We start from the raw sequence: 14,862 nt of genomic DNA on the forward strand, positions 1-14,862 counted from the left end.
GCCTGTAATTAGCATCTCTGGCTAGAATTAAATAAAATGTTTTGACAAAGGGAAGTGTCCAACCAGCTGCAAGAACTTTTTTGAAATCTTGCATGAATCATTGCTGAGCATCTCTGAGGAATTACTGGAAAAACGTACTGTTTATGTGAAGAAAGTTTGGGCAGCAAATACTGTCCAGTCACTCAGGGAGCCTTACCTGGTTAGTCATTAATATCTTGGTTATTACAAAACTACCTTGAAAATCTCGGTGTCTCAACATTATTTATAGGCAGTTTAGGTTATATTAGATCCGTGTTTAAAAACATCTTCTGTATGATGTAGGTATCTGTTGATTTAATGATATAATTGTGAGTTTATTTTTGCAGGACTGTCTGCTCATGTTCATGCACCATGTTGCCACCGTCTCTCTGATCATGTTATCTTACGTGAATAACATGGCTCGAGTGGGCACGCTGGTCCTGTGCCTCCACGATGCTTCAGATGTGCTGTTGGAGGTAAGAATGAGTAATATTTACCAATGCTATCCTGACGTCCTGTAATTCTGTGATATGCACAGATAACTGTGTCCTTCTTAAAGGCAGGTCCAGGACCTATTTCAGGTAATTATAATAAAATGTACACACGTGAAAGTTTATTCGATGCATGCATTTTGTACGTACTACCATTTGCCATTTTATTTGTAGTTATACAGTTACTGACTGTAGCCCATCTGTTGCTATTAAATATTTATCATTGGAAACTGACCACCACAGGAACACCTCTGACTAGGTATTATTTGTCTCAGCCCAGCAGTGACACTGACATGGTAATGCCATTGTGGTTTGTTTGGTGTTGATACAAGTGAATCAGATGCAGCGGTGTAGCTGTGGATTTTTAGACCTCTCTTGGTTGTGCTTTGTGTATAGTTGTACAGTTTGAGACTACAGTTACTATTTCTATATCTTTGAAAATTAACTTATAGCACTTTACCAGTGTTCAGCTTCTGAACTCCAACGCGATTACCTATATATTTTTGGTTGGTGAACTGCTCTCAAAACGGACAAATTGTGCATAGCAACAGATGGTCAATATTCCAGTATCCAAAGTGCATTTACATGGCAGCTGAGCTTGAGAAAAGTACTGAATAATTCACCCCAGTTCAACACTCTCTCTCTCTCTCTCTCTCTCTCTCTCTCTCTCTCTCTCTCTCATATATATATCCAACACTCCAGGTGGTAACACTGGGGATTTTGATATAGGTGTTAATGACTAGGTGTCATTCATAACATCCTCTTTCTCACTAAATTTTACAATACATATGTGTGTGTATGTATATATGTATTGTAAAATTTACTGAGAAAGAGGATGTTATGAATGACACCTAGTCATTAACACCTATATCAGAATCCCCAGTGTTACCACCTGGAGTGTTGGATTAAGTCGTTCAGTGTTCATTTGTGTCCAGTTGGATATGAATAAAGACTGTAGGTGTTAATTCAACACTGTATTTTACTGTGCAGAACCATAAAGTGCTTCAGACGCTTTAGGATATAAGAACCGTTTACACAATGTTATAAATTGTGTATAAATATCATCCACATATTTTGTTTGTTTGTTTTCAGGCTGCCAAAATGGCTAACTATGCCAAATATCAGAGGCTTTGCAATGTCCTGTTCATCATGTTTGCACTGGTGTTCATCAGCTCCAGACTGGGCTTATATCCTGTCTGGTAAGAAGTTTTGCTCTATCCATCACTCTCTCACCCACCACTATGTTAGCTTTTATTTAAAATAAAAAGAAAAAAACTAAAAGAGCTCAAAGTTTTCCTTTGGCTTATCACGGTTAGGGTTAGGTTTAGGTGTAGGCATAGCACTAATTAACTGCATTAATAATTATGTCAGTGCAGGATCCAGGGGCAGATTTAGTGATTTGGGGGTCCTAGGCAAAATATAGAATGGGGTCCGATTCAACTGCACACATTTACCTCAATTATTCTTGAGCTTTGTTTCTCTGTTGTGTATTTTTGTGTGCGACGGCATGCGACCCATTTGCAGCTCACGTGCAGAGTGAAAATGAGTACAGCGGAAGGAGGACGTGAAGCTGAGGAGGAGTTTATCGCTAAACGTTGAGCTACCTCTACAATCTGGAACTGGTTTGGTTACAGAAAATCAGTTTTACTTTTAGATCGATGTTTGTGTTTCTGAGGCTCTCAAGATCCCAGCTGTCACTTGTAGGCGAAAACAGTGGTGCATGGTACTATATTTATATCGCCACTGATGTTATCGCAATAAATACCAGAAAATATTGTGATATAGTTTTAAATCCATTTTGCCCATCGCTAGCCCAAGGTGGTTGCCAACCTTTGCCTAGTGCTAAGTCCGCCCCTGGGAGGATCCTCACAAGGATAGTAAAACAAATGTGTTGTGCGTGTGTTTATTAAGAGGACTACTGAATGACAGCATATTGTCTGTCAGCAGATGATGTGTTTTGACAGTAGAGTAGTTGATAATCCACATGGTAATGTCTTCACACTTCTCCATTCAAATAAAAGATTCAACAACAACAGAGCAACAGATGTGTAAGTTACAGGTGACTTGTTGAATACAGATTTCTACACACCGTTTACACTTTCTTTATCAGCTGTGCGGTTTTCCAGCAATATGTTCATTACATTTAGATATTAAACATACACTAGAAGCTGTGTGAGGTGGTCTCTTGTCACATGTGCACCTCTTGACCCTGTTTGTAACATTAACTATGTACGTTTATAGGACCTTGGTGATAGCCACGATGTTGAACTTTAGAAGCAGTTTTAGTATTGGGCTTGTGTTAACCTGCATACCTGGAAACCCAAATCTTAGAACTACTACTATTATTTCAAACCCAGCGTTAGATCTCTTGTATAATTAATCTTCCCTCCTGTAATGTGTCCTGCTTGTTGTCATGTGGCGTCACTTCCTGTTCTCCCTGGTCTGATTACAGATTGGTCAGATAGCTGACTGTTGCACATGATCTCTAGCTTCATCGTGCCAGATTACCTATTACATTTCTTACTGGATGCTGCTCATAGCCACTTACATTAGTTGATTTATTAATTTTTTAGAAACGTTCAGTCACTCTTGGCTGCCTTCAAGGAGACATTTTTTGGGTCTGTGAACGCCATCTACTGGGGTTATGTCTCTGACCAAGACGTCTGAATGACGCGTTACTTTCTACTTTTTCCCATAAGGACTTAGGCACATCTGAATCGTTGCCAAGTGACAGTAACTATGGCTACAGCATAGATCCTTATCAAAGGAACATGAAAGACAGTGAGGTTATTGGGAGCATTGCTCATGTGGTTTTCTTTGTAGTAGCTGCAATGTACCACTGTTCTTGCATGCTTAAATTGTTTAAAAGCAACACTGAAGGACCTTGACTACCTTGACTTAAACATGTGTATGTGACTGGAATGCATATGCACAACAGTCAGCCTTTATTTTCTGTGTATATCACATGCTCATGCAAAATGTGACATTTTATCCTCCAGGGTGATAAAATGTCATGACACTGATTCATATTGTAATACTTTGCTTTAATTGAAGCCAATATTTTGATTCCTCTTGCAGATGGCAAATATTTGGATCTACATTGATCCACTTTATCCCTTGATAATGATCAGAAATCACTAGGGTTTAAAGTGGACTAGGAAAATCAAGCCTTGAATAAGTATTTTACATCTCAGTACAACAGTGTTGGGTTGGCCAATTTCTGAGAAATCAGAAAATATTCCCTTGTGTTCCGTTGTCATGGCTTTTCTTTCTGTACGCCTGTTTTACTGTGCTGAGACGTCACTGTCTCAGATCTGTCACGAATGCAGCCGACTCATTCACACATTAAACACAGTAATTTTGGGTGCTGTTACTTCAGACCTATTGACACTGAAAGCTTCTCCAGCTCCAGGAATGGCACTTTTTAATGAGTCCACTCTCAGTGATCAGATTTACCGTAGAGTAACATCTCATTTCTCAAGGATTGTGTTAGAGAAGGATGGCGCACTGAATTGAGTGCAAGTGTAGTCTAGGCAAGCTCCTTATCCCAGTTATGCCAGCTCTTTCGAATACTTGGCAAATGTTCAGTACTATACTGCATACAGATCTATTATTTAGTAATATTTCTTCACTCTACTTCACTCAGCACTACTCAGGATTGTGTAGTGATTCATTGTTTCATTAAAGATGAAACAAAAGCACAATCCCATTCTATTCTAGCCCATCCCACTACTTCTTATATCTTAAGACGGGTGTTGATTTTCTATGGGTATGCCAGACCATGTTTCTGTATGTATTATTTAGCATTATACCACAGCTCTTTTGAATGGAGGGCTGTTCCTTGAAGTTTTCTGAAATAGGAAATGCTTCAGGTCAGAGGGCTTTGAAGTTTCTCTAACATGACAAGCTGCATTTTTTGTCTTATTAAGTTCGAGAGAAAAAACAGCAGGTGCTGAGGGAATGATTGCTTATAGTAGCTAATAGGACTTTTATGGACGTTCCATAACAATGCATGTAAAACAGATAAGAAGTATGTTGTATTGTACTTCAATGAATTAAAAAATGGTAGTGTTGACAAATTGCAGTGGTATAAGGGGAATAAAATTCAATTCAGTTTTATTTGTATAGCACTTTTAACAATGGACTTTGTCTCAAAGCAGCTTTACAGAAACATATAAACACAGGATACAGATTTTAAGTGTGTGAATTTATCCCTATTGAGCAAGCCGGTGGCGACAGTGGCAAGGAAAAAACTCCCTGAGATGATCCATCCATCAATCCATCCATCTTCAACCGCTTACTCCTTTTCAGGGTCACGGGGAACCTGGAGCCTATCCCAGGGAGCATCGGGCACAAGGCCCATCGCCTGGACCATCGCAGGGCACAATCACATACACACTCACACACCCATTCATACACTACGGACACTTTAGACACGCCAATCAGCATGTCATGAAATGTCAGGAAATTAATCCTGCATCATGCTTATGCTGCATGTCAGGAATTTAAAATGTTATGGAAATGATGCAATTGATTATCTTAAATCGACTGAGTGGCAAAGTTGCTATCCTGAGGATACTGTACTCTTCACGTTAATGCATCCTTATTAACTATATACAGATCTACATGGTGCTTACACAAGAATATTTAGATTGTTTTAGTAATATTTTGTTCAGATATCTGGTATAATGACAGTGTTGCCTTTTAGTTTGGACGTCAGTGTATCATGTCTGCATTATTTAGGTGAGTTCAGGTTCCCAAATGCAGCAGCATGTAAAAGATCATCTTCGTATCAGAGATGGTTTAATGAGATATTCAAATTATCATCCCACTTTCTGTTTGTGTATTAAAGATATAGTGAGTTCACCTTCTCTGAAAGCCAAAAAGAACATCTCAAGCATCAGTGTTTCAATGCACGTGTGAAAATTGAGTTACGAAACCGTGATTATGTAAGCAAGAGGTGCAGCAGTGTTGGTGCCTCACTGCTTCAGGGTCCGTAGTTCGATCCTGAGCTTGTTTACTGTTTGTGAAGTTTCTCATGTTCTCTCCTGCATTTCCTCCCATCTGCCAGAAATATGTCGGTAGGTGCACTGACTGCTCTAGGTGTAAATGAGTGTGTGTCGGTGGACTGATGTCCCATCCAAGGTGTATCCATGCCATGCACCCAGTGTTTCTGGGATAGTCTCCTGATCCACTGTGATCATGAGCACAATAAAGTGGTTACTGAATATGGGTAGACAAATAAATTAACGAATGAAACCTTCATGATGTGAATGTTATTCAGTGGTTTTGCTATTTTTGTGTTTGACCTGAACACAGGATTTTGAACACCACACTGTTCGAGAGCTGGGATATCGTGGGGCCATACCCATCTTGGTGGGTGTTTAATGGGCTGCTGGTGCTGCTGCAGGGTTTACACATTTTCTGGTCCTATCTCATAGTGAAAATAGCATGCAAAGCCATCTCCAAAGGCAAGGTAAGAAAAGACAGGCTACACACATTAACATCACTCATGGTTTGCTCTGCATGTTCAAACAATACCTGCTCTCATTATATTTAATATCTAATTTCTTGCTGGTTGTCACATTTATGCTTTATTGATTTATTTACTGGGAAAAACTGGTTAATCAGAATCAATTAAAAATAAAACATGGCTTATATGATAATGAAATCTTCTAAACATGCATGTTTAACCTCTCCTTAAGTTCATCTGCTCTTGCTTTTCACGGCTTCTCTTAAGTGTCATGTCTCTGTTCTCTTTGCTAATCCTGCATTGCCTCAGGTGGGAAAGTGGAATCCTTTACATGTAAGTATGTGCAGAAATGGTCCAGTGTATTGCTATGATATAATAAACAGTTATCATAATTTAATTCGTCCAAAGTGTGCATCAATGTATCCATCTTATTGACTAGTTCATTTATATTTGATATTTGCATCACATGACTTGGTGTTTATCAGCACCTTTTTTTGATATCATGTCAATCAAGTAACTTGTGATTATGGAAATTTTATTCATAGAAGCCCCAACAGTTAATATGAAACATGGTTGTATACTAAGGCCAGGCTTGTTCACACAAAGATCTACAGGATTTAAATTCTTGGGAGATACATTATATGTCCAAACTGTCCAGACACTACTTCTAATTAGTGAATTTGATCATTTAAGTCACCTTCAACAACTGGTGACTTAGGTGTTAAATTATTGGCTAAATCAACAAAAAAAATCATCATTGTAAACTCACTGGCCCCTTTATTAGAAACACCTGTAAACGTGCTTATTCATGCATTGCACAGCAGTCTCACACAGAATGGTGCAAAAACAACAACAACAAAAAAAAACATTCAGGGAGTGGTGGCTCTGTGGATGGAAACATCTTGATGAGAGAGGTAAGAGGAGAATGGACAGACTTGTTTGGATTGACAGGAAGGCTACTGGAACTCAAATAAGCACTCTTAACCATGGTGAGCAGGACAGCATCTCAGAACGCAGAACACACCGACCCTTGAGGCAGATGGACGTCAACAACAGAAGACCACATCAGGTTCCGCTCCGGTCAGCCAAAAACAGGAATCTGAGGCTGTTCATCAAAACTGGACAGTTGAAATTGAAGACTTCTCCAACTCCAGGTGATGGGTCACTAGATGTTTGTTTTTTGCACCATTCCATGCAAACTCTAGTGACTGTTGTGTGTGAAAATCTCAGGAGATCTGTTGCTTATGAAATACTCAAACCAGTCCATCTGGCACCAACAATCACGCCATGGTTAAAGTCACTGAAATCTTATTTATCCCCTTTCTGCTGTTCGATGTGAATATTAACTGAAGCTCTTGACCTGTATCTGTATGGTTTTATGCATTGTGACGCTGCCACTTGATTGGCTGAATGGATAATTACATAAATGTGCAGATGTACAGATGTCCCTAATAAAGTGGTTGGTGAGTGTATGATCACAACACATGTACAACATGTAACGTATCTCTCTAGAATGTTTCTAACGGCCTAACCGTTTTAGATAGGATAGCAAATAGGATTTTTCTTTTTCCCCTCACTAGACTCTAGCTGAAATCAGTGTGCTTTATGCCACGTCTCTTTCCCAGGTGTCAAAGGATGACCGCAGTGACATCGAGTCAAGTTCTGATGAAGAGGAAGTGGCGCCATCTGCTCACAAACACCACACTAACGGGACCAATGGGTCTCATGGCACTAATGGTTTCCTGTCATCTGCGTGTCATGATGAACACTAAGCATTGAGCGTCGTTTCTGCCCACTGCAGCCTGCTTGTTAGTCTGTACAGTACTCATGTGTGTCAAAACAACGTCACCCATCTGGTACTGGAAGATCCTATTGCAGAATAATGTGAATGCAGTTGCATTTCAATATGTTTCAGTACAATGATTTTCGTTCCTGTTCCTTGTACCTGTTTTACTTTTCTTATCTCAAACCATTTATAGGCACTTGGTTGAATATCAGATCACTGCTCCTTCCTCTATCGATCGCTCATTCTTATTTTGAATGAATGAACTCATCACTCGTCTCATGCTAGCATGCTGCTGTCGTCATGTATTTTGGTGTCAGTGGGAGCGGCTGTTTTCTCGAGGTAACATCTATGTATTTATTTATTTTTTTTATATCTATATATAGATTGCAAAATTGTGGTTGAGATTTTATTTTCTATTTCTTATGGTAATTTACTGTCAGTGTTTTTGAGATGGCACACTATTTAAAGTTCAGTCACCGTTTCAGGATTCAGCAAGGCAACAGCTTTCGCATACAAGGTGTTTCGCTTTAAATCATTTATCGCAGTTTCAGATGAGGTAACTGCTGTCTGATATGTTCGACTATAAAATGGATGACCTGCATTATACAAATGAGCAACACCACTTGCTATATTTGCACTAGTGAACTGTAAAATGGGAATTCTCTAACTGTATTATGTGTTCATGTGTTTTGTTAGAAATTCTGCCATATTGTCCTTCACTTTAAATTAAGTATGGACCTGTACTTTAAAACAGTGGACATCTTATAATGGGTTTTCTTTGTGTGTGTGAGTGAGAGAGAGAGAGAGAGAGAGAGAGAGAGATTCTTACATTGTGTTAAATAATTGTAAAACAACTTTGAATGCATTATTTAATTGACTTTTAAGGAACTGAATTATATTGCCCTGTGTCCTTGATTATAATGTGATTCTCCATCTGGGTTTACATGAACCATGTGATGTTATACTGTAGGTAGTAGACACAATTGCATGACAGTTTCCAAAGTATTAATATCAAATTCTATGAATCAATATATTTATCAATAGGTGAATTATAAAAATGTCCCATTTCAATACCCTATTTTAACACACACAAAACAACGATCCATTACAATTGCATTGTGTAAGTAAATCAAGTTAAGACACTGGTACACCATCACACACCTTACGCACGTTGCCAAAAGCCTGAACTCCATACAGTGATATTATGTTTCTGCTTCTTCAGCTTTGAATGATATCTTCTCATTGTCCTGTTCTTGGTATAATGTAACACTTATTCTTTACTGAGCTAAGTGGATGACTCATTAAAATGCCTTTGAAATCAGGGTAAAACTCTTGCTTTTCTTCCGTGAGCAAGCTGTGGAGAAGAGAGGAAGCTAATTATCTCTTGCTAAGCTAGTTGTGTGTATGTTGATGCTGAAGTCTGTATTTTAAACTAAATGTCAGGGGTTAAAATAAATCGTTTTTAAGAGCTTCTGCTCTCTGTCTTTGGAACAGAGCTAATGAGTCATGTTGCCAGGCATTTAGAATAAACACAGAAGACAAAATTATTATGTTGGCTTGAGAAGGCCAATATTCTGTTTTGCTTTATAAGCGTATTACTATTCTTCTGAGACCCAAAATTTTCAATTGCTACTCCTCTCAGAGCTTTTACATGCACGAAACTCGGCACAGACCTTCAGCCTGTTCTGACTCGAGTTGCTATATCTTTTCTAATTGATTGGTATTCTGGAATTCCCGGTACGGAAGCTCAAATGGCCAAAATTCCCATTGGCTTGCATTACACTGTTGACTGTTATAACTCCTTGAACTTTCAAGCTGCTTCCACCAAACTCCATATGGTCCTTCAGACTGATCAGGCTCCATTATTGTAAATTGATCTGACTCCCGGTATTCTCGTTGCAGACGATGAAAATTTCCAAAAACTTACATTGACAGAATGTTCAGAGCCTGGCCTCAACTCGCACACACCTCAGTGCACACGGCCTGAAGCCCCTAGGCAACAGCCTAGCAACCACCCGCAACCACCTAGCAACCATACATAACACCCTAGCAACCACTCAGAACACCCTAGCATCCACCTAGCAACTACCCATAACACCCTAGCAACCTCCTAATAACCACCCAAAGTACCCTACCAGCTGCCTAGCAACCATCCAGAACACCCTAGCAGGCACCTAGCAACCACCCAGAACACCCTAGCAACTGCCTAGCAACACCCTAACAACCATCCATAACAACCTAGCAACCACCCAGAAGACCCTTGCACCCACCCATAACACCTTAGCAACCATCCAATAACATCCTAGCAATCACCCATAACACCCTAACAACAATCTAGCAACCACCCAGAACACCCTACCAGCCACCCAGAACATCTGAGCAACTGCCTAGCAACCACCCATTACACCCTACCAACTGCCTAGCAACCATCCAGAATACCCCAGCAGCCACCCAGAACACCCTAGCAACCACTTAGCAACACCCTAGCAACCATCCATAACACACTAGCAACTGCCCATAACGTCCTAACAACCGCCTAGCAACCACCAGAACAACCTAGCAACCACTCAGAACATCTGAGCAACTCCCTAGCAACCACCCATTACTCCCTACCAACTGCCTAGCAACCATCTATAACACTCTAGCAACCTCCCAACAACCACCCAAAGTACCCTACCAACCACCAACCACCCAGAACACCTTAGCAACCACCCAGAATGCCGTAGCAACCGGCAATAATACCCTAGCAACAGTCTAGCAACTGCCCATAACAGCCTAACAACCACCTAGCAACCGCCCAGAACACCATAGCAACCACATAGTAACCGCTTAGCAACCACCCAGAACACCCTAGCAACCCCCATAACACCCCTGCAAATGCCTTGCAAAGCCCCTGCAGCCACACATAATGCCCCAGCAACCACATCACAATCTATTTATCAACTTTATAACGATTGGCACTCTATCTATCTTTCAGACTTTCTTTTTTCAAGCCAACATCAAAGTTTGTTGTGACTAACCGTACCTATCTTTTTTGTCTTTTCAGTTCGATATTGTATACAGTGTAGAGATTTTGTTTCTATTTCGAGTCGCACATTTTGTTTTCTCATCATTTGTTATTACATATGTTTGTCTCCTGTGCTTATGTACATGTGTGATTGTTTACAGTTGTAAACATCTTTGGTTGACTGAATACATGTTATGAAAAAAAAAAACTATTATTATTATTTGTACACTATATGGCCTAAAATTTGTGGACACCTGAACACTATATGTGTTATGTATATACTATATGTGTGAGTGTGTGTGTGTGTGTGTGTATATATATATATATATATATATATATATATATATATATATATATATATATATATATATATATATATATATATATACACACCTAATATGTGATTTTGAACATCCGATTCCAGATTTATTCACCCTAGGCTATTACAATAGTTTGCTTGTATTTTCTCATTTGTAAGTCGCTTTGGATAAAAGCGTCTGCTAAATGAATAAATGTATAATAACCTCCATTCTTCATGTGAAGGCTTTCCACTAGATTCTGGAATGTGGCTATAGGGGTTTTGTGATCATTCAACCCCAAAACCATTAGTGAAATTGGGCATTGGTGTCAGGTGAGGAAGCCTGGGGCACCGTGGGTTCAGTGGGGTTGAGGCCAGGGTTCTGTGCAGGCTACTTGAGTTGTCCCACTTCAATGACAGTCTATGTCTTTATGGCACCCAGTTTGTGCACAGGGGCATTGCAATGCTGGAAGACGTTTGGGCCTCTTAGTTCCAGTGAAGGGAAATTTTAATGCTACAGCATACAGACACATCCTATACAATTGTGTGCTTCCAAATTTGTGGCAGCAGTTTGGGGAAGAACCACATATGGGTGTGATGGTAAGGCCATAAAGCGTATGTATGGGAAAGGTTAATGCAGTTCTATTTCATTGTTTCAGACCACCAGAGACAGTCAGTACGTGGTGGAAGGAGTTGCGTCTCACGCACCACATCAAGAACATCGTATGATTCAGTCACACGTTATTTTGACTGATGGCCTTTCGGAAGCTACAACAGTTTCCGCCTACGTCACAGTCGGTCTCTATAATTTTCGCGGAGAGATCTTACTTGAGCATGCACAGCTTTTGGTTTGGCATTGCTCCCCGCTATAGCTGTGTCTTGAGAAAACAAACATATTGGATTTAGGATTCGTCAGTGGATTATATTGGATTATATTGGATTCATTGGAATTGCTTATTGGATTACTCATTGGACCCGTTGGTTAGTCCGGGTTTTCATTAAACGGCATTTCCTGTCACTGGAATTGAGGTGAGTGTCTATATTAGAACTCATTGGTTAGCCAGGGTTCTGGCTAAACTGTGTGTATACACCTGTTGCCTTCAACTTTCATTGTGCCATAATTGCGCTCACTGGTGAACCAGGGTGTCGCTCAACCAGGGTGGCTTCTCTGCAGGCCTTGAGATCGATTGCATTCTCCAGTGGAAAGGCTCTTGGGCTTATTATGCAAGCCAGATGGCAGCTGTGGCTTGCCCAATCCAAGCTACCAGAAGTATGCCATAACAGCCTTCACCAGTTACCACTATTGCCTGGTCAGGTTCTTGAACTGGCTGCTCAGGAGGCAACAGAATCCTGATCTCAGCAAAGGCTCACTCACTGGGTGGTAGACACTATTGTCAATGCGTATCATTCAGCAGGCCATACAGCTCCAGCATCTATAAGGTGTCATTCAACTTGGGCAGTGGCCAATTCTTGGGCAGCATTACATGGTGTGTCCATCTCTGAGATCTGAGTGGTCACATGGGCATCACCTTGCATGTTCACAAGGTTTTACAGGCTTAATGTGGCCCCTATTTCTTTGGTTAGCTCTGCTGTATTACAAGACAACGCTTAGGTTGTATTCCTCGTAACCTGGCTGTACTCATCTTCCACCATGTACTGATCGTTTCTGGCAATCTGAAACGGTGAAATCGAATGCTGGCTATTGGCGTAACCATGGTTCTATGAACGGTGGAAGACCGCCAGAGTCTCCGGTCACTCAGATTGCGAGAATGACTAGGAGACCGACCGTGACGTAGGCGGAAACCGATATAGCTTCTGACATGCCATCGGTCAAGATCACGTGTGACTGAATCATATGAGATTTTTGATGTGATGCACGAGATGTGACTCCTGCCACCATGTACTGTCCATCTGTGGAAGTCTTCCAGCGTTCATAGAACCATGGTTACTGTGGTTACAGTAACCAGCATACTCTTTATTTAGGTTACACCTGAGGTAGCACAGCTGTGCAATAGGAAATGTTTACTCGTCGATGCAGCCTCACACTTCAATCCTGAGCTCAGTTACTGTGTACACATGTTCTCCCTGTGTGGGTTTTCTCCCACCTCCCACAACCATGTTGGAACACAATATGGCTATGTCAATTGTCCCCTGGTGTGAATGAGGGTGTAAATGTGTATGTGTGTGTATGTGTGGTGACCTGCAGGAGACCGGTGTCCCATTCTGGGTGAATTTTCCAGGATAAGCTCTGGATTCACCCTGACAAGGATAAAGCACCTACTGAAAATGTATGAGTGAATAAGTTAAGACTGATAAGTTATAGATCTTATAATCTAATCCCTTAAGAATATTACCCAAGGCACAAACATAGTGTAGCGTTGCAGGAATAATTTGCGAAGGTAGATAGGCAACCTCTCTAAAGGATGCCGTTGGTAAAAATGAAAAGGGTGCCAAAATATGGCACTAGGGATTTGGAGAAGAAAAGACAATAAGAAAATAAGGGGGGAAAAAAAGCCACTCTGGTGAATATACCAGGGAAATCCCCAAAGGAGACACAGCTTCGACTTCTCAAAAAAAATGTAAGATTAAGATAAAATGCAGAACTTCATGTCAATTACACTCAAGGACAATCAGCATGCTCACAGTTTGCTACTGCAAAAGCAGACACCAACCAAAAAGACACTTTAAACAAATCACAGGACTTGGGTTTACCAGCAACAGAGTGGGCTTGGGTTATCCCCCACATGCACCTGCTTTCAGTAATCACTACAATGGTTTGCACACAGCACACCGTATAAAGACAACCACCACCACAAACGACTGCCAGCCCTCCTACTCTGGACCTGTAGCACCTGGAATCAAACAAAACACAATGTAATAACACAAAGAAACAGATACACAAAGTAACCAACTCCACAATTAAATAAATAAATAAAGAGCAAACCACTCAAATCTGGGAATCACCAAACTCCAACAACAGTTAGTCAATACAAACAAATCTGGCCCTCACTAACAGCGTGATCTTAACAGGACAACAGACTTGTGCCCTCAATTAACTTCCAGGTTTGAGATGGTACATAGCAAAGCAAAACAATACAGCACAGAAAAAAAAACTTCAAATCAATGAAACAATTCAATGGAACAGAAAACAAACAAGAAAAAGCAACCAAACGGCCAAAGAGCAAAAAAACAAAAAACGAAAACACACAAAACAAAGAAGCAGAAGCAGTGCTGAAAGCTCAAGTCATGCAGCACCAGTAGAGCAGGACGTACGCAGACATGCTCATTAGCTCACCAAACCATACGGAGACCTTTTCATTCATCAGGCAGCCAAAGTTCACAATTCCCCGGGAAGCAACTGAAGGTAACCAGCAGCCAGCCAATAACATTCCATTTATCACAATAAAATGCGTTGGAGCAGAAGAGCGTAGCACCAGCGAAAGAAATCAGCCCACGGCACATCACCCAGTATATACCACTTCTGTTCCAAGCATGTGGCGCCGGAAGTGACGGTCACGCTACAATGACACAACGCCCGGTTGCTAATAGCCACCTTAAATACGCTTCCAAAATAGGATACTAATGACTTACATGCCGAAAGAGTTGCAGGGTAATTCACCCCATTAATAGAGATTCAAAATAGCTGCACTCTACTACAATAGTATAGTTTTTTTTAAAGAATATATCTTCATGAAATAAGGAAAACTGTTATTTTCGGGTTATTTCAACACTTCTGAAAGATACAGGTTTTTAAAATCGGATGATTTACTTTTTAAAAGAACAAATACA

The 14,862-nt window shown here is 40.4% G+C and overlaps 1 protein-coding gene across 2 annotated transcripts in view; it reads left to right on the forward strand.

The window, feature by feature from the left end:
• cers6 (ceramide synthase 6) overlaps window positions 1-9,088 on the forward strand; it is a 40,041-nt gene extending 30,953 nt beyond the window's left edge. Inside the window, exons 7-11 of one of the 2 annotated variants that reach the window (XM_017470807.3) lie at window positions 366-494; window positions 1,602-1,708; window positions 5,829-5,985; window positions 6,292-6,315; window positions 7,608-9,088. In XM_017470807.3, coding sequence (XP_017326296.1) covers window positions 366-494; window positions 1,602-1,708; window positions 5,829-5,985; window positions 6,292-6,315; window positions 7,608-7,754 — 564 coding nt within the window. In that variant the 3' untranslated portion in view covers window positions 7,755-9,088. The remainder of the gene's footprint in view (window positions 1-365; window positions 495-1,601; window positions 1,709-5,828; window positions 5,986-6,291; window positions 6,316-7,607) is intronic. The other variant, XM_017470808.3, reaches the window with a different exon arrangement.
• The last annotated feature ends 5,774 nt before the right edge of the window (window positions 9,089-14,862 follow it).

The sequence above is a fragment of the Ictalurus punctatus genome, chromosome 6, assembly GCF_001660625.3.
Source record: "Ictalurus punctatus breed USDA103 chromosome 6, Coco_2.0, whole genome shotgun sequence".
NCBI classification, from domain to species: Eukaryota; Metazoa; Chordata; class Actinopteri; order Siluriformes; family Ictaluridae; genus Ictalurus; species Ictalurus punctatus.